The 24,145-nt window shown below is 37.4% G+C and overlaps 1 protein-coding gene across 2 annotated transcripts; it reads right to left on the reverse strand.

Annotated features, from left to right (window-relative positions):
- Positions 1-263: 263 nt before the first annotated feature.
- CASP8AP2 (caspase 8 associated protein 2) lies at positions 264-23,938 on the reverse strand. Of its 2 annotated transcripts, XM_067293984.1 has the most exons (10): positions 23,911-23,938; positions 22,776-22,851; positions 21,539-21,619; positions 19,396-19,496; positions 17,855-17,929; positions 17,038-17,153; positions 12,215-14,745; positions 6,680-9,647; positions 4,691-4,790; positions 264-3,352 (listed from the first exon to the last, which is right to left on the reverse strand). In XM_067293984.1, exons 2-10 carry the CDS (start codon positions 22,822-22,824, stop codon positions 3,296-3,298), a joined length of 6,078 nt encoding a protein of 2,025 aa, XP_067150085.1. In that variant the 5' UTR covers positions 22,825-22,851; positions 23,911-23,938; the 3' UTR covers positions 264-3,295. The 2 variants fall into 2 exon arrangements, with proteins under 2 accessions (XP_067150085.1, XP_067150086.1); XM_067293985.1 differs by lacking the exons at positions 22,776-22,851; positions 23,911-23,938 and adding an exon at positions 21,996-22,035.
- Between the last annotated feature and the right edge of the window lie 207 nt (positions 23,939-24,145).

The raw sequence follows: 24,145 nt of genomic DNA on the forward strand, positions 1-24,145 counted from the left end.
AAGGGCTGCCAGCAATACTCTTCCAGTGAAAAGCCCTGGATACAAAGAAGTCTTTTCTTTGGGATGTTTCACCTACCACAAAAGCAACGCTTTTGGAAAGAGAACGGGGCAGGTTCTGATTCACAAATGGCTTAAGGAAGGTTTTGATACATAGTTTGGTAAATAAACCAACTTCTGATCCAGTCATTTTGTAGATATATTCTGTTGTTCACTAAGAAATAAGCAGTATGTAATTGAAGCAGTAATCGTATCAGAGCAGCAGCTAAGTACTTCCATGTTTATTGGCCAGAACTACACAGCTACTCATTTATACAAACTAACAGAAGTCACTTTTAATGCTGCTTCACAGAAGTTGTAGTTACCAAGCCATTGGCCAACAGTTTTAGAAAATGTTTTCATTTACCTGAGGTTTCACAAATAAGACTGTAGATTAGATTTACATACAGTACGTTCTGAAAATATGTATCAAAATTCTTATTGAAGAAATAAATTACAAACAATGGTATAAAACACTCCAAACCAACCTTTGTCCAACAAGAACATAAGTGGGTGAACTTTACAGAGTTTTATTTTTTGCATTACTCTTACAGTAAGCAAACTAGTTTATACAAAATAAACCTGGAGTTTTATATAGTTAAAAAAATCATCTTTGGCTAAACAAAGCTCTCTCTATATTTATACATATATTTTTTTATATATATATATATATATATATATATATATACACACACATATCAGATATTTTACATGACCATGTAGGAACCTGTACACATACTTACAGTAGACAGAACATTAAAAAAAAAGTTTCATAATTTACAAAAAAGGAATCCAAGTCAGAACCAAAACAGTAATTTCCCTGCCCCCCACCTTTACAAATACAAAAGTAAATAAACATAGACAAGGAATAAAAGACTTTGTAGTAAAATACTGCCTGCTTTTGTGAGACAGAGAGAGGAAGCAGTTAAGTGAAGAGAGGCTACTTCCCTCAGTGACTTCAATATTGTGCACATTTTGCTCTGTAACAATATGGTTAAAGAAAACCCCAAAATATTAGCTGAGTCTGGGCATAAAAACTACTCTGCAAGCTAACAGATTCAGTTAGATCTAAATCTCTAATAAGCAAACAATTGTCACAAATGTTTGTTTAGAGCAAGCATGGATAGGTACACAAATCCGCCACTGAAATCACTAGGCACTGCCAGTGTAGTTCAGGCGACACTTGATCCTCAAAAGCAAACATTTTAGAAGCAAGCATATGAGATGGAAGACTGCCAAAGTTGACATCATAACCTATTCAAGTAGTTCTTTCTAACATTTTCCAGAGCACTGTCTAAAATGAGGATGAGATGCTGTTTGGCAGCGTGACAGTCATACTTCCATAGGGTACGCTGCCAATTCTCCCAAGGTGCCAGTGGCAACATCACTGATAGCTTCTCTGATGGTTTAGAGAATCAGAAGTCTATCCCGTTAGTTGCTATGTCTTGGGGAGGGGCCAAAAACCCATTATCCTGAAACTGAAGAAGTGGTCGCTGGATTTGGGAAAAAAAGGTTGTGCTTTTAGGTGGAGCTGCTACTCAAACAAAGCTCTAGCTAAGCTCAGCAGATGTTTTGACTGAATAAAGACCATAGCAATTCCGATCCTCAATAAAGAACAAGAACCTCAAACCCCAATGAATTCATAATACAAGCATGACCTGTGCAACTCCCAGTAAATATTTTAGGGGTTACGAATGAGTGTTTCTTAAAATAAAAAGCTTTTTAGAAATTTAGGATGAAGCAGTAATATATATGTTTACTTTTAGTACCTACTAGTAAAATTGGAAGCATTTGTAAGTTGTTTTTTTTTTTAATAAAACATGTCATGAATTTCTGATGCACTAAATAATTCGTAAAGATAGATACATTGCTGTCAAAACAAGTCAGTTAGGCTTTTGAAAATGCTTGCTTTTACAAAAGAGTTTGTCTCTTGGTTAGTAAGTATCAAGTCACATTTTATAAAACTGTAAAGGTCTATCTCCAAATTATTGAAAAGAAAATGGCTTGCCGATTTTTTTTTTTTTTGAAACAAAATAGAATGTTCATTATATAGAAGACCTGTCAAGTTACTTTAGCTTAACTTAAGCTAAGTTCAGCAAATTTAAGTGCCTTTCCCAACATAATTTGGAGAAGATAAATATATTATCCTTTTCCAAAGCAAAAACCATTTTTGAAAAAAAATTCCTATATATTTTTTTCTGAAAGAAAAGTTAATCAGCTGTGCAAAATTCAACACTAAGTCTGCTTAAATATCATCAGAACTGTAAAATATTTTAACTGCAAGACAGTCCTTGGCAAACGAATGCTCCTTATCACTGTGTTTCACAATTTAAAAGAATCTGAAACACTGGTCACTGCATTAATGACTGACTTCACTCTCTCTGAGGTGGGACTCTCTTTATCTGACTTAAAAATCTGTAAATTAGGGGTCTAATCTAAGCCAATTGTCTAGGCCTTCTCCATTGTCAATGGGGAGAGATGGGCACCCTCAGAGAGGAATTCATTCATTTCTTTCCATTGAACACTGGAATCATGAAGAAGTGGCTTAGAGAACATGCTTAAAGTTGAAGACAAACCCTACACACAGTGCTAGATTCCCTCCTTGAGGCAGACCACGAGCAGCTGACAAAGTAGCAAAGAACCACCTATTCCTTACCATCATAATCCAATTACTAGATAAGCAGCTTTTGGAATTATTGCTATCCTTGCATTGTCCTATTTCAAAAGAAAAAGGCCTGACTCCTCAAAGTACCAGTTTCCATGTTTCAACATAAGCAAGATGATGTATTTGTCATTTTCTAGGATTATCTACCAACTAGAATTACCTATCAACTAGTTTCCAAGAACTCCTATTTTTTCAATTATCGTTCCACATCACCATATACAGTACTTCTCACAAGTTAAGCAACAGCCATCATTTTCACTTGACTGCACGCTCGTCCGTGCTTACAGAACACATTTAACCAACACCACCTTAAATTCACCACCTTAAAATGATACTGCTCTATTTGCATGTGCACATTCTTTCTCAGATAGTTTGTAGTTTACTCTGTGTTATTCTCCTGTTATCTGAGCCAGGATAAAGCATTTCAGTGGAAACATGGACAGGGAAGTTAACAACTAACAGTGCACCAGATTTACTGAACTAAATATTCTGACTTGGATTCCTCCACTAGCCCCACCATATGAATGCAGTGGTTGTAGTCTCATTGCTGAAAACAGCTAAACCCAGTAACCATGAAGCAGCTTGGTGGTAAGTTCACTTGCACTTGGATTTCTTGAAAAGCTTCATTAACTGCTTGAATCTTTCTGAAACCTAAAGGAGGACAAAAAAAAGGGCATACTATTAATACCCTGGGTTTCCATGTCTACCAAGACAGACTGATCTGACAGCATAAGGTTAAAAACAAAAAATTATTTGGTTCCTTTTGTTTGCTTCTATTAAATTTTTGAGGGAAAATTTCAGGAGCACAATCAACAGGTTAGTTGGATTTGTGCTCCAAAGGATTTAGGAAGTTTTCCCATACCTTTGACATTTGAAATAGTCTCCAGGCTAATTAATGAGAGCCAGAGCCAACTGTTGGTTTAACACAGGATTCCTTCCATCAGGAAGGTTTGACAGACAAAAGATGAAGGCTTCAAAATAATCAGACTTGAATTTTGTCAGGTATAACTGGGAGTAAGATTCAAATGAAAAAAGGCCAACGATTTACTTTTGCTTTTCATCTCCACAAAAAGTACACTTTATTGACTATTTTCTACTGTCTTGTACAACTGTTGTTTCAAGTATTTATGGCTCATTATGGAATAATCTGTCTACTAGAGATTTTACAAAATTCATCTGTACCTGAGAGTTCAAGTTTTTTTTAAACACAGCTACAGCTTATATAATGATGTCATTCAATTATAAATTAGTATTTCTTAAAGCCATATACATATAGCTATAAGCATATCTACCATTGTATAGCAAATATCTTTGTGAAAACTATAATAAACAGTGGCATAAATGCACAAACACCACTGTTTTTTAAATATCAATCTTCTACCCAAACAGCTTCTAAGACCCACAAAGATTTTGTATCATGTATAAAACGATATGCAAATCTCTGGAGATACTCTACACTAATTTAAAATCTGCATCCTCTAAAGTTTAATTTAAAAGTGGTAGAAGAAAAGAAAACATTTTCATGAAAAATGACCTTTCTGCAAAATCTTGATTTATCTTTTAGAGCTATAATCCTAATTATTTTCTAATCAATTAAATAGTTGCAAAGGCTTTTGGCCTCTCTGAATTACTTTTCCTTTGTTTTAGTGCTGATTCAACAATATGAATTGTTGAATTCATATTCAACAATGGATATGAATTCACATTCATATAACAGTACAGTCTTCCCTGGCCTATGACTGAACACAGCAGTTTCAAGGTACTGGAACAGGGAGTCAATTCTTGGACCATAATATCCCCTTAATATTTATTTTTTAGAAGTAACAACTGGGAGAGTCTAAGATTTTTCTTTCAAGAACTCCCCATCAAAAGACATGAGAACAAGACAACTTCAGACTGGGAGGAGATCTCCAAAGATCATCTTTGTTCAACTGTAATCAGAAATATAACAAGGGAGTTGTTATAAAGGATAAGAATCATAACACCTACCTGATTTGGGCTTTTGTTTAACCTAGTGGCTAAGGAAACAAAAGTTTTGCTTGAAGGTCCTTTTCTCTGACACTCCAGTAAGATTTCTCGGTCATCATTTCTATAGTAAAAATACATTTTCTTTTAATGTTAATACACACATATTTGTGCATGCACACAAACAAACAAAAATACATACAGGCATTTTTAAAATCCTGAACATTCCCAAACTCCAGAACATGATTTAAAATAACAGTAGTGAACTGATGGAGGATCCTCCCTTCTACTGGCGCAGAATAACAGTCAGCACAGATAAGCAATTGGTAGCAAGCATTATCTGATCCCATTACAAAGGGCAGGATTATTACAACAGAGTCACCCCAAAAACTCAGGGCAAGATCACTTTAAGCTTCAATAGCAGACCCGCAATTCAAACCTGAATTCAAAGAAACTCCTAAATTCAGAAGTGGCCAGCAATTCTAGGTGGCTACCCACCCATACCCAGACCTGCCTCAGTCTGTGTGGCTATGCAGCCAGCTCTCACCTAAGGCCCACTAAAATTCACAGAATAAACAGAAAGGTGCCTTACTCTTGAAAGTGGCCTAATATAACAAACAGAGTCAGAGCACATCTACTGTTCAAAAGAGAGAAAAGGACTGGGAGTCTGTTCATAAATGTGCCACCGATGTGCTGTTTGTCTTGTTCACCAGTATAGGCTCAGTTATAATAAAGTAACTACCATGTATCTTTGGTTGAAACATGCCATATCCCAGTAAGTTATATTTAATTAAATTTCCTCTATTTTCAAATAAAAATGTCACAACTAGTTATTTAAAGAAACTCTTCAATTTTTTAGGTATTAGTTCAAAGATGGACAAAGACTGAGACAGATAAAATCTAGTTGCATTCTTAAGGGAAGCTGTAGGAAAGTCTTCTTATCTCACTGGTCTGCACGTTAAAAATCACACTAGCTTTTACTGTCTTTTTGCCTGCAGGAGCTGTATTTTCTCTAAAAACCTACCTAGAAATTTACTTCCAACCCCAACTATAGTTCAGAAAAAAAAGTCTGTCCTGAAAATTTTAGAAATTTCTTTATATAGCGTTGAATGGTATGAAGTTGTAGCAAGAGCAGCAAAACTACCTAACCCAGGTTTCTTAAGGATTTATTTTATGCCCTCACACTACAGTAACTGCTCCCACACTACACAATTATCTCCAGCACCTATAACCACCTCATTTTCCTTCCATATCCTACTGACTGAGCAGTAATTAGTGCATATGACGAGTGGTTTCAAACAATATATGGGCTGAAAGGTTGACTAGCACATGTGTGCAGATCGAGCAGTGTAGACCCCAAAACAAAAATCTGTTTGCTCTCATGGCTTCTTTCAGGAAACCTCTGGGTGCTCTCCTTTACCCAATCACCAGTGCTTCCAGGCCTTGTAGGAACACCAATGACTTCCATCCTGTCAAGTTTGGTTGGAATTTTTCAACAGGATAAGAAAGCGGCAGAGGAGACAAAAATTACAGATGGTGCAATATAGTATATCTTGTTTCCGTAGGATATAATAATAACAAGAACAAAAATACCTTTGTTTTGGGAGATCCAGGTAAGCAAGGAAATCAGTTCTGAGATATGGAAGTCGTCTTCTTTAAAAGGCAAATCTGATATAACCTACCTAGAAAATTATTAAAAATCATTCCCTTCCAAAAGCTACTTACAGGATTATGTGAAAACAGTTCATCTCTTAAATCTGTTTTCCACTGGACAAGCTTTATAGAAAAAGGATAAAATAGACATTGGCGCCTTTCAATGGCACTCTAAGGGGAGAAATCTGTCTCATAAAACCATCCTATGGAGATGAAAGGAGGCTCTTATGCTACAATTTAAAGATAGATGCAGAGCTTCTGAATAACAAGCCATAAGCTAAAATTCCCTTTTCCTCCCACTTTTGAATACACCACAGTTTCAAAAAAAAAAAAAATCCAAATTAAATCAGAAATCATTACCTTGTCCAGGAAACTACCACTTCTCCTTTCTTTTTAACAATGTTTTTGGCATACAGACTCGGTGACGATGCAGATGAAGCTGAAGGAGAAGAGACTTTGTTCTGTGGCAACTCATTCTTCTTACTGGAAGATCGTTTGGATACTGAATTTATCTCTTCGGATTTCACATCGCTTCCATCATTCCCTTCACCCACTGATTCGCCTTCTTTCCGTTGTCTTTTTGAGTTAGAATTATCTTCAACAGTGTCTTTTTTCCTTTTTTTACTAGTTTTATCATCTATATTTATTTGGCATCCTACATCAGTGTTTGAAGTGGATTTTATTTCATGATTACATTCACCTGCCACAGTCTCATTGGAAAACTCTTCTGTTAAGTCTATAAATGCATCAACAGAGCACTCTTCCTGTTCTTCCTTTTTATCACTGATTTCTGAGTTTCCAGTAGAAGTTTTCTGACTCCTTTTATCTGCAGTAGATTGCACTGCAAGACATGAATTTTCATTAACAATATCATCTGTTAAGTCTATGTATGACTCTACACTGCATCTAATGGGAAAAGAAGCTTCAGATCTAACAGCAATTTCATTTACGTTTTCAGGTACTTTCAATTCATGTGTCTGAGAGTGCTCACAGTCTTCATTTGGGCTTTCAGTGTCAGGGCTATTTGTGTTTGCAGATTTTCTACAGGGCCCAAGCAAACCAGCAGTTTCTTCCTTTCCAGTACTATTAGGCAGCTCCTTCAGAGGCTGAGGTGAGGCAGGACTTTGTTCTTGTCCAGTGCTGACATAATGCAACCGATCAGTCTTAATCGGATTTGGCTTGACATTTTCTTGCACAGTGGCTGTTATGGCACTCTGACTGTCCCTCTTTTTTTCACCACCTCTCATTACTTCATTTTCAGTCTTTGTTGAGGATGCCCGTGCCTCCTTCACTAAGGCCATCTGATCAGATGCTGGTGAGGTACACGGCACCGCGCGTCTAATCTTTACAATAAAATGATCATTGGATTTCTCCATGATTACTGCTTGCATTGGTAGGCTGGGGCGACACTGAAAACCGGGAGCAACAGGCCGACTTGTCCATGATGAAGAACAACTGGATCTACTACTTGAGTTATCAGATTCTAAAGCCAAATGAATGTCTTGTTCAGTGGCATCCTCCTCTTCGAGAAGTGCATCTTCACTGTAATGTGCACTAAGTACACCTTCAGGAGTTGAACCAGAATTATTCTCAGGTTTTAGAAAGCTGAGATGAGCATCTGATTTCAAAGGTGATGGAATAGTTAAAGAAACAGCCAAATCTTCAAGGAGAATAGAAGAAACAAAGGATTTATTTTTTTGTAAACTGCACTCATCTTCTTTGCATGAAGTTGCACTTGTAGGAACCTCAAACATACAGCTTTCATCTAGTACATTTGGATCAACTGACATTTGAAGCCTGGATGATAAAGAAGGAGCTCTTATAGGTGAAACAACAGGCCAGTTAATATCCTCTACTGGTTGAGATTCCACACAAGCCTCCTTTGGAGCAATCTCTTGAATTAGTCCAGCATTATTACTTCTGCATTTCTGACTTTCTAAAAGCTGTTTTTCTGGTGTCCTGAATTCCCATTCATGTCTGTCAATATTGCTACTGCTTTTTTCCAAGAGATCAGAACCTTGCAACAAACTTTTGAAAATTTCACCCATTTGAGCATCACTCACAAGATTAAATGTAAGACTGGATGCTTGTTGTTCTGTGAGAAGATCATAACTAGGATCAGATTTGTTAGCATCTTTGGCTAGCTGAAATCCTTCCTTTTCATGTCTTGTACTTTTCAGTGGAGTGAGAGTGCCTTGTAAATTATTCTCCTTAGAGGGCTGCACTTTGGTTTGGGAAATTCTTGTGTTATCAATGGAGTTAAGACATTTTGTAAAGATAGTTTTTGGTGCATCGGTTTTATTTTTCTCATGGTGACATATTTTAGGTGGTTGAAAATCCACGATTGGCTTAGAAAGGATATATTCTTCAGTCTTTTGAGATCTGGCATTCAAAGATTTTTTTCGAGATCTTTGAAGATCATTTTTGTGACTGATTTTGTGTTTTTGTTTTCCTGTTCTTTCAAACTTCCCTTCCTCACTCTCATTTCCCACACTTACTGCATCACATAGTTTTACTAAAATTCTCCTTATCTTTTCAAATAAGTAATCAAGCTGCTCATCTACAAATTTCCATAACTGTTTTTTCATATCTGATACTTGTTGTTCAAAAAGACGATCCACTATGGCATTCTTTTTAACTTGCTTAAGTTTGGACTCTATAGTATCACAGAGATTCAATTTTAAAGTCTCACCTAATGTAGACATCTTGGAAAAGTTCAAGTATTTTATTAATGATGTGAAATTTATGATGGCAGATTCTATAATTCTGTGAAAATGCTGAACTGGGAAGTGTACCTTGAACTTCATATAATTTTTCCTCACCTGTTTTCGTATAGCTCTTAGCATTTGCATAATTTCTTGTACAGTTGAAGGTTCAACAATAATTTGAACCATTTTTTCAAGACAAGCAATGCTCACAGTTTTATTTTTCTTCATCTCCTTTGAAGATCTGGAGGTCTGGTTTTTATGTCTCTCTCTGTTCTTCTTCGTACTTAATTTCACAGAAACAAACTTTCCATTATCTTCGTTGCCACAGATGGTTTTGCTCTTTTGATTATGTGGATTGCTGGTCAAATTTCGTGTTTCAGGAGAAGATCTTGGTCTTGATTTTTTTGTATTTTCAGAGGTTCTTTCTGGTTTAGATTTTTCTTCATCATCGTCACTACTTATGATTTCTCCTTCTTCTATTTCATCTGAAGATATGCTTAGCTGGGACTCCATCTCTAAGTGTTCACCAGACATGCTAACCGGTTTTTGATTTTCTTTATTTACCTCCTTGGACAAATTCTTTGAGGGACAGATGACAACCGTACTTTCAGGAATTAAATCTATAAAAAGAAAACAGTTTGCTAATCCCCATAAAGAATGCAATTATAAACAAACATTTCAAGAAAAACATGGAAGATTCAGGTCTGTGAAGTGACTGTTTAGAACTGTTTGTTTAAAACTGCCAGCTACAACTCAACAAGTTTGATCTTCAGCTATGACAAGTTTGGGCAGTTCTCTTCAGCAACTACTAGTTCAACAGCATTTTTCTGGGCTGCAAAAGGCAAATGGGGACATTTCACCAAAAACACGTGATCTACCTCAAGAACTCATCCTCTTGGAAGAGAAAAAACTAGAGGATTCCATCAGCTTCAAGCTTCTTTCTATTCACTTTGACATGTCTTGTTGACACTGCACAACACTCAGTTTTAACATCATTATGGATTAACATCTGTATACAATTGTTTTTCTTTTACTGGTTTTACACTGAAAACAAAATGTGCAGTAAAAATCACTTATTAATGTTTGCATTCAACTATCTTTTCCAGAGCTGATAAAAAGGATCTACTTGACTCTTCAAGTCTTTCAACATACAAACTTACTAAAGAGAGAGGCCCATTATATTACACACTGTACACATGATAAACTCCTATTTCAGTTTTCGATGCATTTAAGATGACCAGCACCATAACTAAGCACATAAAAAAAATTTTTCTTATAAATTAATTGGCCTCCAGTTTGGGTTCCTGAACAATAGGAATGGGGAATGAGAAATGTGAGAGGAAATGCTGAAGTTTTGTCAAATTTGGTATGCTTTATTCCGTCTCACAAATAAACTTATTAAATGTTTTATATATTTGAGATGTCACTAAATATGTATTTAATCATTATTTTAATTTCCAAGCAAATGCTATTTTTTAGGAAAAATAAGCAATTACAGTTAGCTACAAAATTGCATGTTACAAAAGCAAACTTATTTCCAATGTACAACAATTCCAATGAAGTGCGTATGTACTGATTAACAAGATTTGTAGCTGTTTAATTTTAGGCTTGCTGGGCACTCTAGTTATAAAATACTCTGCATGGTCCATCGCATGGGATTAGACCACTCAATGACCTCTAACAAACACTTAATCTCATAAAACAAGAGATTATATCTAAATTCCTCTCCCTAAAATGAACTTGTGATTACCACTTTAAAGCTATGCTTGAAAATGTTCACTTTATACAGATTGCACAAAAGTAAAGACATATTCCATCACTGCCTCCATTTCAGCTTTACAAGGATCAATTAACAGCATCTTCTCATACTAATCACTTCGATATTTCAACAAAGTAAAGTACAAAATGAAAGTAGTTGAAATAAGGTAGTAACATATATACTCCTGCACTGCAGAATAGTAGAAAGGGGAGTATTGAATTTCAGGGCCAAGAGAAGCCACAGCCACTTGTCAATTTAACAGATGCAGAACATTTGATAGGCATATCATTAGTTGGGTCACAAAGACAACTAGGCATCTTACTTGAAAAATTAAAATTATTGCTTTGTAATATGGTACCAAGCCCTGGACAGGACGAGTTCCTCTAAAAAGTAACCCAGGGAAACACACAAAATGAGGAAAACACTTGTATTCGGTGTTTACCTACTCTGCTCCCAAAGCTATCATGTCCTTGCAAAAAAATAACTAGCAATCTCAGAAATTTCAAAGCATATAAACTGTTGTAGGAATGAAATATAAACTGCTAAAGGAATTCATAGTTAGGAGAAAATGCCTTAAGCACAGGAGGCAGAATTTCACTGTAAAACACACTAAGACTTGCAAAAACATATGAATTATGCTCTGAAATATAAGAAAAAGGATTTAAACTCCACAGTCTCCCATTCCTCTTCTAGTAGGAAATAAAAACTTCCAAGAAAACTTTTTATTAGTGCAACAGGAGATTACAAGAAATTTAAATTCACAAAAGTGAAAGATTTGAACATTTGGTTTACCTATTTTCTCTCCCTTTGTGTGCTGTCACCACATTTTATCTCCTTGACATATGGTTTAGGAGTTAGCTCCTATTTCATTAATAATATATCCTAATGATCTATGATTTCTTTTACTTTTACTCCAGCTGACTCACAGTTGTAAAATATATCTAAAAATTCAACTGAAATTCATTCAGCTGGAGAGAACAGTCATCTATTAGCTGTCATTTATAGAAATCGAGTCTCAGGTACTCTCCAGCTTTCTTGCAAATAAATACTTTTAATCATCTGATCCTAAATGACTTACACCTCTACAAATTCAGAGAAAGACCTAGTGACACCTAGTCAGAAGTTACCACGCCTCAGACAACTATATTTTTCAGAAGTCTGTACCTAACTCTTATTTCAATCACTCATCCGTAAGTAGTGACTTACCACAATTTTGCAAGCACTAACGTTCAGCTGGCTACAATCTTGACTGCATTATTAAATGATTCCACTTTAAACCAAAGAAAAAGGACCATCATGACTTATATAGCTTAAGAAAAAATGTGTATGTTTGAGAAATCAGTTAAAAGAAAGTAATTTTTGCTTTCTGTGAAAGCACACTCTAAGCATTTATGCATGAAACAAATTATAATACACATATACAAATACCTTTGTTATAACTCTTCACAGGACCTTTGCAGGGACTTTCCATCCTAAGCGCTTTAGCCAAAGGACGCATTGGACTGTTCAGTGGGCTGATAGCCTTTGGAATATATCTCAAGTGATTGAGATCAATGCTAAGTATTGAACTGTCATCATCAACAGGAACGGGGTTAGTTTCTCTCTCTTTAGTTCTGGGATATGTCTCATCACTAAGAGAAGATGCTGTTGTAATGGTTTCAGGTAAGTCTGGCTCCAGATTACAGGCATTCTGGTCAACTAATGGTACATTCTTATCAGTTAATACAGTTCTGTCAGGTGACTGAGATGTATTCATACTAACTTTGCAGACATTCGTTTTCTCAACAGAACACTCAACATTTTCTGCAGCCAAGTGATCATCGTCCTTCATTGCTTCCATTAAACAGTCTGGTTTTGTTTCCCTAATATCATCAGCAACACCACAGGACTCCAAGTCACCAGAACTTCTGACCTCTAAGTCATCTAAGGCAAGGTTTTGAGAGCTATGTTGGTCCTCTGAGTTTTCTACATCAGCAGCTAGCCATATTTTATCTTCCTCTTCCTTCTCTGCTGCAGACTCAGGAAGAGTCCCCAGACTTTCACTGGCAGATTCAGATTGTGCCACTTCTGCTGCTGGCACGTTATCATCCGGTGTCACACCCACTGCTACAGGTGGGTTTTCAGACTGTGAGACACTCCCTACCACCTCCAGAGGCAAAGCTTCAGGGTGATCCAAATCCATTGCTGCCAATGCTGCTGCTGAGGCTTCAGATACAACCAAATCAGGAGCCTCTGCTGCTGCCAATGAAGTTTCAGCCTGCACTTCACCAGGAACTAGTACCTCTGCTGCTCCCGGCAAGGCCTGGGGCTGTACCTGACCCACTACTGCTTCTGGTAAGGTTTCTGAGCTCACTTCATCAGCTGCCACTGCTGGCAATGCTTCAGACTCTAAAGACTTCAGACTCTTCAGACCTGCTGCTGCTATTTTCAAGGCTTCATTATCAGGATTCACAGAAAGAGGCATTGCCGGTTCCAAGTTGATCTGAGCTGCACTATCCAGAACTTCTAGGGGTGAATTAGTTTGCTCTGCAGGACCACAGTTAACAAGGTGGTCAGAATCTAATATTTCTGCCTGCATTGCGAGTTTTGTACTTCCATCATCAGTGGCCTTTTGGGAAGGTGTTTTAAGTCCATCTGTTGGAGAGAGACATTGTTTTTTAGCAGGAGAAAGAGTTAAATTTAGTTTTTCCATAAAGCTGAGTTTTAAGTCTTTGCTTTTTGCCTCAGTTTGATCGTCTTTAGTTTTTGGAGCTTTATGGTCTTTTAAACTATCTGCTACTCTGGATGTTTCTTCTGGCTTATATGACTTGTTTCTCTCACCTTTTGTAACATCTGTACCTTTCTTATAGTCTTTTGCAGATTGGTGAGAAATCTCTTTTGTAAGTTTTCTTTCATTTCTAGAATGTCTATTTTCATCCTGACTCTCTCTTTCTCTTTTCCTTTTTTCTTCAGTTCTATGTCTCTCTGATTTTGAATGTGCTGTTTCCCATTCATATCTATTACTATTTTCCTTGGAGCGTGCATATTTATGCTCTCTACTGCTGGAATTAGAAGGTGAAGACCTTCCTTCTCGAGAAGTATGATAATTTATTCCTCTTTCTCTCTTGTAGTCAATGTCTCTTCCTTTTCTAGACTCTTCCACGCAACACTTACGTGATTCATGTAGGTTCTTTGAATGTTCATTCTTTGAGTGAGGACTACTGACTCTACCAGACCTCCGTGGTTGCTCCTGTAGTTTTTCATTTGCTCTATTTTTTTGTTCAGAGTTTTTTTCATCTTTATCATGTGTTTTAATGTCTTTTTTAGTCACATTTTGTGACCTCTCATCAGCATACAACTCACCTCTTGTCTGAAACCTGTCCTTACTGGTAGCTTGTTTCTCCCATGAGGAAACGCCCCTTTCTACCCTTCTTTCTACATTTGGACTACATTTGAGTTTTGTGCTCTGACTTTTTTGTTGCAACTCATTTTTACTAGCCTTCTCTGAAAGGGTTTTCAGTTTTTGATGAAGATCTGAATTCCCCTCTTCGCTATCAATATTGTTACCAGTGCTCTGATGTATTTCTCTTTTGTATTTGTTGACATTTCCCCTGCTATACTGTTCATCACTTTTCATTTCTTTTCTTTCCTTCCTATTATCCTTGTTGGAGCAGTGGTCATAATTTGGTAGACATGTATGAGTACCATCATTGCAGAGCTCTTCAGGAGGGTATCTCAGTAAATATGGATTGTTTCTTTTTTCTGACTTCCCATTGTCCATATTATGAGATGAGTAATTGTGATACGTATCTTTTGTACCGTCATTTTTCGTTCTATGATCCATCTTTATACTGTCACCTAAATCAGGTGGTCTGAATTTGGGCTCTTTTGATTTACACATCTCAAAGCACCTTCCATTAGTTGATCCTGGAAGATATGTTCTGGCGAAGCTACTCTGATGGCTGGGGAATTCCGCTAGCCTGTGTATAAAGAGAAACAAAGTCATTTTAGAGTTTTGAAATTTATCTGAAAATAACTAAAGCCAAATTATAAAGAACCCTTATTTTTCGAAATGTTTGTCATACTTTCTTCAAGCCTCAAGTTGAAGGAAATGTGGGATAAAATGGAATTTTAATAATTTCCATTAGCAGAGTAAAAAAAAAAAAAATTCTATACATATTTTCCAAATGAAATTCATCTACAGAAAAAATAAGATCAGTGGAAAAAATGCTGTATTGTGTCTAATTATCAATTTTAATAATTCAAATTGGCATTTCACTGCCCAGCTATAAAAAGAGCCTTCCTCTAGGAACAAAGCTGTTCTATATATTCCTGGGGTTTTCACCACTGGTGATTTTAAAAATCAGAGCAATTCAATAATTTACTACATTGTAAGCTGGCAGATAAAACAATAGGTATAACATGACTGTGCTTAGTCAACACAAAAAGCAAATAAGCTACTGTGTTTGAAACTTGCTTCAAGCTACGGAAAACAAGTAGTAAATTACGATAATCAAGCCTCATCAAGGCCACATGCTACGGCTGCAAGGTCATCATAATAAAAATAAGGGCACATGCAGCCTGTATGGCCTGAACTCATTAATGATAGGACACACTAAAGCTATCTCACCAGAAAAAAAAAAAAGACACTTTTCCACCATATTCAAAGTATTCCATGCACACTACTACCACCAGCTTGAAAGAATGATTGCACCTAAGCCATGCAGAAACAGAGGCAAAAGTCATGCCAAAAAAAACATGGAAACAAACTATCAAAAGTATGGCTTCTGTTTTTACAGAGTCAAGGATGAAGCAGCTCCTATTTTGAGAATTTTGAGATGGTGATCTTGAATGATATGGACTGACCACTGAACTAAAACAATGTTGCTGCTGTTGTAATCCAAAGCCCTTACTTATATTCCTCTTTAATTTTGAGCTATACTGCCAAAATTTCACATAGCTTTCATCTGGCAATTAAATATGTATTCATGTATTGTGAATGTAATTATATCCAAATATTTCTGAGATAAGCATTAACAATCTCCCTGAAAGGTATTACATCCAAAGCAGTCCTTACAGATAGGTAGGCTGCTTAAGATGAGCTAGTTTATTATAGACCATAGAGTAGACAACGTAGGCTCACCACAGCATCAGAACTAAACATATACATCTGATTTTCCTATGTTTTGGCCTTTTAAGGCCTCAAAGTGACACTTTTTCCAAGATTTTCCAGGATGGATACTTCCAAAATACCTAGATCAATTACCTAGTTCATCCATTTTCATCACTGCCAGGAAGTATGGCACCAGAGTTTGAAAATACTTTAGTGAGAGAGTATTCAAAACAAGAACACATTTTTCAAACAATTTAATTTATGCCCCGGAAAACTATCCTCAGAGATATGAAAGTGACAGCTATCTTGTCACAGCCAATCAACTGAAAGAATTACACATGTTAAAACCTCTTGACCTCAATCAGATGACTTCTAGAAATATACTTCTCAGATACACTCCTCACTATACTTCTAACCTCTAGCACAGCAATGTCAAATCAACCTTTTTCCTTATGACACTTCTGGTGCAAGAAAATATCAAATGGACGAACTAAAGTACAAACTAAAGGAGTGACTTGGTTGAGTTCACACAAGTGACAAGCAGGTGACCTTGTGAATATAAGCCAGGGGTCCTGAATCTTGACTCACTGCTTTGGTTTCAAACAGCCCACAAATGTTAGTCAGCTACTTTACCACCCATAATTTAATATTATTCTTCAACTTGCAATAAGATTAATAATACACAGAATACCAAGAATTTTCTAACTGCTGTCTTCCACCATTGGAGAGAGTACTTTCACATCTTACCAAGAAGACATTACATAGTCTCTGTATTTATTTTCATTTACTGTCTAAAAAGTTCCACGAAATTCATCAATCTGAAACCATGTTCTGAAGCTGAAACATGTAAGAAAGTATCTGCTTTGATACATGCAAGATGGCTAAACAACCCAAAAAGAATGGGTTGTAAAACCAAGTTAAAGAAGAGTTCAGGCAAACAGTCACGCTTCAGGAGTCCTCCTTGTTTTCCTAACTAGAAACCAAAGATCTCATGAAGCAAAAAAGATACATGTGCATTTCATTTGATTGTACCAGTATTAGATTACGCAAATAATTGTTTAGTAAACAGCAATTTTCTTCCCTACTTAAAATATATGCAGTTTTCTAACAAGTATACAAACACAATCAGGCAAATAAAAGTTCCACTATCCAACTGTACCTTTGATGGAGATTACTGATTTCTTCATCCTTACGGTTAATTTCCACTCTTGCTGTTTTGATAAGTGCTGAAATATTCTTTTTAAGAGCTTGGTTTTCATTTTGTAGAATGACATTCTATTTTTAAATATATACAGCAAATAAGAGAGAAAGAGAATTAGCTTGGGTATTAATCCAAATACATAATGAAAATCAGTTCAAGACAGCCATTAGAAAAAATCTCATAGTCTGCAAATTGACAGTAAAACATACGAAAACAGTTTTGGATAAATCAGAATTAGTAAGGTCCAAATGGGTTGTTCTTTTGCTTCACTCAGATTTCTGCTGTTGTTTATATTCCTGGTAATTATTTAGCATTTTTTAATTATAAAATTTATCAAAACTGAAATATGTCATAAATCAAGTAACCATAGAGCTGAGAAACTATAATCCTTCCCCTTGTTTCGTTCCTTTACCCAATTTGTTGCTTCCATAGTCAGTGTCAAATGTAAGGTGTAGATTTTTATCAGTGAAAGAACTGGATACCTTTCTGATAACTATTGATTTGACATGTTTATTTTTAATTAAGCAGACAGAAGATAGTTTTTAATCAACTATTGTCTTGCTGCATGCAACATCAGGACACAACTGAATTTATCTACTGATTTTGTCAGTAGGCTATCCTAACAACTATCCTAGTAGCAACAACCATTAGGTGCTCTAGAAATCCTCACGCAATGGATTAATTCTGGAAATAATACGTAATTAGTTCTTTCTCAAAAAAATATTCAGTTTGCTTTATATAAATCTTGACAATGTTGTTCTTTGAACTACAGTACCTGTGCCTGTATTTCCTTAAATTTCTTCATCAACTCTTTGATTTGCTGTTGACATTTTCCATACTCTGCCCGCAACTGTCAAATAGAGAAGGATTCACAGTATAGAATTGGGCTAATTAAACAAACAAACAAAAAACTGGGCTAATTAAACAAACAAAACAAACCCCCTCTGGATTTGTAGTTAGCTAACACAGCAATTTATATTATAAAGCTCTTTTTTTTCCCCCCCAAAGTACATATATAAAGCCATACTAAAACAGAAAACCTCAATATGCTTCTACAGGCATTAAAATTAAGGTCACTAAAATGTCACAGGCACCCGTGTAAGAAGAAATCTGTGCGTGCTTGCACAACAGTAACAGGCTAGAGAGGAAAAGGAAGCCACATTATTGTGAAGTTAAAGACAAGATTATTGGGGGGCAGGAAAATAGTCCTCAGTGCTCTACAGATCACAAAATCGCAGAATGTTTGGGTATGGAAAGGACCTCTGGAGATCGTCTAGTCCAACCCCGCCTTGCTCAAGCAGGGTCAGCTACAGCAGGTTGTCCAGGACTGTCTCCATTCAGGTTTTGGATATCTCCAAGGATGGAGACTTCACAACCTCTCTGGGCAACCTGAGCAATAATAAGTGTTGTCTTCTGTTCAAGCGGATAACGGACTTGTTTGTCAGATTTTAGATAATAAAAACCAGTTGAGGAAAATTACAATAAAAGTTACTAAAACAGTCTTAAACTTCAAAGTTGGCTGTAGAAGTACATGCTTTTGTTGAGATCTCAAACTTAAATATTTAATATGAAATTAAAAATGAAACCTTTGACATGAGCCCTTCTTTAAAATCAGACAGCTACAAAACTTTCATGAAAGAACAGACCACATTTTCTGTATTGTCATACTTGACATACTTGACTTGAACTGCTTTCAAACTTTCCATGTGACATTTTCATCATTTAGTAGATTCCTGGAGATTGCACTCCTGCTCTTTCTATAGCACATTGTATCTGTGGATTTTTGCTTTTTACTCCAAATCTCAGGTTTGCAATTAAGATGTGTTTTATGGACCAGGATGCATGATACTACATGAGTAAGTATTCTGCTGATTTGTTAGAAGCAGTTATCTACTGCACAGTTGTCTTCAGTCTTGAGGACAAAAATTAGTGACACAAGAGATCACTCCATGGCCCATGTGCCTAAGTCTGGCAAAATTCCTGGGGGAAAATGTCAAGATCAGCTTTGTAACAAAAAAGTGAACAGACCTTTAACTAGAAAGAAATTACAATAAATTATCTCATAGCGTAACTGATACAACTGCATGCAAAGGAACATTAAATGAGAACAGACCAGGCCAGATCTAGAGTGAAAGATCTACTTACTACAATAAAATTGTTGATGTAAGAGTTTCTCAGGACACTCTTGTTTTTATTCCCTTACTTAGAAAAAATTGCCCTATTTCTCTAGTAATGTGAGCATACTGACAGATATTTTTTGCACGTTATACAAGAAAATTTGAAAAAAAGAAAAAATTCTGCAACATTAATACACACCTCATTGTAGGATGCTTCCTTTGCAGTTCCTTCTTCAATTAATATCTCATCAAATAAGTTTAAACTGTTTCCAGTTGGTGTAGAACTTGGAGCAGAATTGTCTGTAAAAAGAAAAATAAGTACATAAATGAAAAGCTATTTTCCTAGCTAGCTTGCATTGCGCCACTGAGGAAAAGACTTCTAAAACACTACCTTACCTGAGGAAATTCCCATTCTCATTCTCTATTTCAACATTTATGTTAGTTTTATTTGAAAACAATGATCCAATTTACATACACATAAAAGGTAAGGATGAAAATTTAGAAAAATTATAGGTTCAAAGGACACCTAAAAACAAAGGTGGGTGCCTTTTGTGACTGACTGATAATACATTGTTCTAAATCAAAGGAGAGCTAATTCACAGTAAACCTACTTAATTTACAAAGCACATAAGGGCTACATCTAAGTAGGGGCCTAAGGTTCCATAACTCCAGAACCAGTAGATAGCAAAAAGATAGAAGAAGTATATGCATCCTGCAAGCCATTTATCTTGTTATCAGATTTAGCCTTTAAAACAATTGCAGTTGAAAAACATTCTTGAGAAAAAGAATACTCAGATGCCAGTGACCTACACATTCACAAACATAGAGCAGATGATCAGAATGTAATGGGAGATATAGAGCTTTTGTAGAGTTGGTAGGGGATTGAATGCCATCTGTCTGAAATGCTTCTTGTGTTGAAGAACTGTTTTTTGCTCTATTCTGTATTCCATCTCAAATGTAAACTCCTTTGCTTTAGTTCCAAAGAAATAATAATAAAAAAAAAAAACTAAACCGAATTACTTAGCTGTCAGTGTTTTTTCTTGATCAATCTGTGTGCTCTGTTCATCAAATATGCACTACTTATAGTACCTGATTTATGACACTTCTCAAATACAGGTTAATTTACAGACAAATAAATTAAGTTAGCTATCAAAGCTGTATTTTAACACTTGAATGCAGTCTTTGGGCACTACATAATGCAAAGAATATTAATATATTACAAGAGGACATGCAAATAATATCTTATTCACATTTAGCAACAATCTCAAAGATCTTTTTAAATTATAAAATAAAAAGATCCCTCAGACCTAGGCTACATAAAATCATTTGTAATCCATGAAATGTTTGCATTGCATTAAGTTGTTCCTTTTTTCATCTTTTAAACTTACTAAACAATGTATTCCTGTATCTGAAATGTTAAATTAGAAAATATTCTCATATGTTGTAACAAATATAAAATGAAAAAGAGAGCAAGAGATGAACAGATGTTTTACATCTGTAGGATTTAGTATAGTCCTTCCATAAACATTCAATAAAAGAATGGTTGACATTGGAAAGGACCTTTAGAGATCATCTAACCCAACCTCCCTGCTCAAGCAGAGTCACCTAGAGCAAGTTGCCCAGGAGCCAGGAATGGCTTTTGAGCATCTCCAAGGATGGAGACTATACAACCTCTCCAGGCCACCTGTTCCAGTGCTCACAGTAGACAGGTCTGTACAGAAATGCTTGCTAAATGTTAGGAACTGCATTTCAGCAAACTTTACACTAAGACTCCTAAAAAAGAACATGATCTGGGCCTATTTCTCTCTTATTTTAAAAAAGCTAAGACCAAATTAATTTACATTTATATGTGAAATTATTGAGAAAGTAACAAAAAGTTAAGAGGACCTACTGAGTATACTGTATTACAATGACAGTATGTTTTGGAGCACTCATCATTAATTTAGTGATCAGTGATTTTTGGATCTGGTCCTGAAGCTATTTAAAAGCCATGAAAGGACAGTGCCTTTCCCAAGGTAAAATGTCCTATATTGCAGCATGGTCAGAAGAGCTGCGGTTTCTCTACACCTCTTTATAAACACATGCTCCAAGTCTCTTAAAACAGCCAGTATTCCATGAAAACTATGCTATAATAGTTCAGCTAATAGATTTAAGAATTCTCAGCTGTATTTGTATAACACATAACATATACACCTTGAATTCAAACAAGTAGGTCACTAAAGTATATGTTAGCTCAGCTAAATGTAAACTTACAGATAACTGTCATCTTGCTTGAAACCAGCCTGAAAAGCACTGAGACACTATAATGCTTCAAGACAAGCAACAAGTTACATTCAACCTACCAGGAACTGTTAAACCGCTGTCCAAGCCATCATAAATATCAACTGAGCTCTCGTCATCTTCCTTAAAGGGGGAAGCTTCAACTAAAGCAAAAAAAAAAAAAAAAAGATATACGTGTGTATGTGTATATATACATATACATACATATACATGTGTGTAAACTTTTAATAAACTCCAGTCTCTAACTTGCCTATAAAATGAGCGTAACTACGATCCTACAGGAGTAATGAAATATAGCTACCATTGTGAATAAAGGAAAGTAGGCACAGAGTAGTAAAAGACAGGGAAACTTTACCCGCCGAGCTACTGTTTCTGTGAAGAAAAGATCTTTAGTTACCAGGGAGCAATGATAGGCTTCTAAGATCAGTTTCTAAGTCTTACAAGAATTCTGCATGAAGGAAATTTTACAGCTTTAAGTACAAGTAAACTTAAATTATAAACCAGCTAAGCCAACCTTACCTGAATTTGAATGCATCTTCTAGAATATATTGAACCCGGAAGATATACAACTTCAGAAATTTTGATAAAAGAACTATTCTGATAAAATTAGTACTGTTGAAAGAAACACTTCTCACTAAATAACAGAAAACAATATAACAGTCAGTATCATAACTCAAAAAATTGCTATAATATTATCATCTATTCACATGCTAACTGGTTCTATAAAGCTCCATGTTAATCTCCTCAGTCTCTCTCCATTCCTTTTTTGGATGCTCCTCATCATTCTCATCCACCTCATTTGAATATCTCCAATTCTGCAAAAAATATTGTTACTGTAAAGAAAAATATCAGCATCCACAGTCCTTCTGAGGCTGGGAATCTCATGTATATGTATCAGATCAATCACCTGCTGAGCTGGTAATAACATTACAGTACCTTGCTTGCTTGTACTATACCAGACCTCTTAACGTGTCCAAATACATGCTTCACTAAGATACAATTGAAGGTTGAATTACATACAGTAAAACAAAGGTGAGAGGTCTGTTTCAGGCATCTCCAAAAACATATTAGAAATCCAAAATACTGTTATGATTGCAAATCCAAACTCACTAATACATTATGGCTCACAAAGATACTGTGCCACAGCCATATAGTTACAGTTGCAGCTTTTTTGTATTTGTCCCAATTTAAATTCTTTCCATTTTGTTTTCTAAGCAGTTTTTGACCTAATTATTTTTATTACACTGCAGATGCATTATTTCACTGCAAAGCAGAAAGTAATCTAACACAACATCTTACCATTGTAACGGATATCAAATAGTCCCAGTCCATCCTCATCTGTTGCCATGATACAAATTCCCTATGGTTTCCCCATCTGTATGAGAAAAATATCAGAGGAAAGACAACAGATTAACTGACAATTTCAGAACAACCTCATAAAGCAGAAGCATCGTGGAATATGCCCAAGCTACCTGGGGCCTTTGCTCTTCACTAAAATCCAACACTGCCTTGAGAAGAATCTTATAGCAAGGTAACAAATTCAGAGTGCTATCAAGAAAAACAATAAAGCATCTGTCCTGTGAGTATTCTGACTTTCAACATAAGACGTTCAGCTGTATCTTTTACTCATAGCTACAAAATAAGCATCCTAAAGAGAAAATTTTTGGTGTGCAGATGAGTACTGAATTGTGTTACCAGATCAACTGAATGCATGTTGAACAACTGAATGCGTACCTTAACCAGTTAAAATAAATCTGATTACATACCGAATTTCTTTTCTGCTGACCATCTTAAGAGCAAGTTTCCACTGCCTGACAACGCCACCCAAGCTAATAACGAGCGGCAGCAGGCAAGCAGCATTTTGCCTACCAGAGGACAGAGCGATGCTCGGCCACAAGACACACGGTCTGCGCCACAGCAGCTGTTGCAGGGCGGCTTTGCACGTAGCATGCCCGCTCACGGCACTGCTTCACCCCGCACAGCTCCGAAGCGCGAGCAGGTGCCGAGATGTCAGGAAGGCACCGGCCGACCCTCCCTCGCACCGAGCACGGCCGCGGCCCCCGCCCAGGCCTCGCCCTCCCCGCGCAGGCCGCAGGGGCTGGCAGGGCCCAGCCGCCCTCGCCCTCGCCCCCGGCACCGGGCACGGGCCGCGCGGCCGGCGGGGAGCCGGCGCCCGCACGCGGGCGGCTCCGGGGCCCGGTGACGCCGGGGAGAGGCGGGAGGAGATCGGGAGGCCGGGCGGTGCCGGGGGGCAGCGGGGAGGCGGTGCGGGCCCCGGCGGCGGCGGGACCCGCGCGGCGCCCGTGGGGGAAGGGAGCGGCGCCCGCGCGGAGCCGAGGCGGCGCCGCGCCGCGCCGACGGAGGGAGGGAGGGAGGGGGCGGGAAGGCCCCGCCCGCGGGCCCCCTGCGGCCGCCGCCACCGCCCCGCACCCACCGGTCGGCCGCCGCACCGCGGCCGCCACCCCGGCCCGCGACACCCCGCAGGTCGCCGCCGCCGCTCCCGCAGGCCGGGCGCCGAGGGGGCGCGGCTCCCGGCCGCCGCAGCCAATGGGCCCCGACGCACGGCGCGTCCCCGGCCGCGACGTCGGCAATCCCCGTCCCCCAGCCGGGAGCTGTTGGCGCCAAAGCGAGCCGCGCGAGGCAGCCGCGCCCCGCCCCCGGACATTGCC

The sequence above is a fragment of the Apteryx mantelli genome, chromosome 3 (assembly GCF_036417845.1).
Source record: "Apteryx mantelli isolate bAptMan1 chromosome 3, bAptMan1.hap1, whole genome shotgun sequence".
NCBI classification, from domain to species: domain Eukaryota; kingdom Metazoa; phylum Chordata; class Aves; order Apterygiformes; family Apterygidae; genus Apteryx; species Apteryx mantelli.

Coding starts and splice junctions, on each gene's coding strand:
- CASP8AP2 (XM_067293984.1), bottom strand. CDS start 22,824: ATGGCAACAGATGAGGATGGACTGGGACTATTTGATATCCGTTACAAT. Junction 17,930..19,395: donor AGGAAGCATCCTACAATGAG/GTGTGTATTAAT, acceptor TCTATTTGACAG/TTGCGGGCAGAGTATGGAAA. Junction 4,791..6,679: donor GTGGTAGTTTCCTGGACAAG/GTAATGATTTCT, acceptor TTTTTACTATAG/AAATGATGACCGAGAAATCT.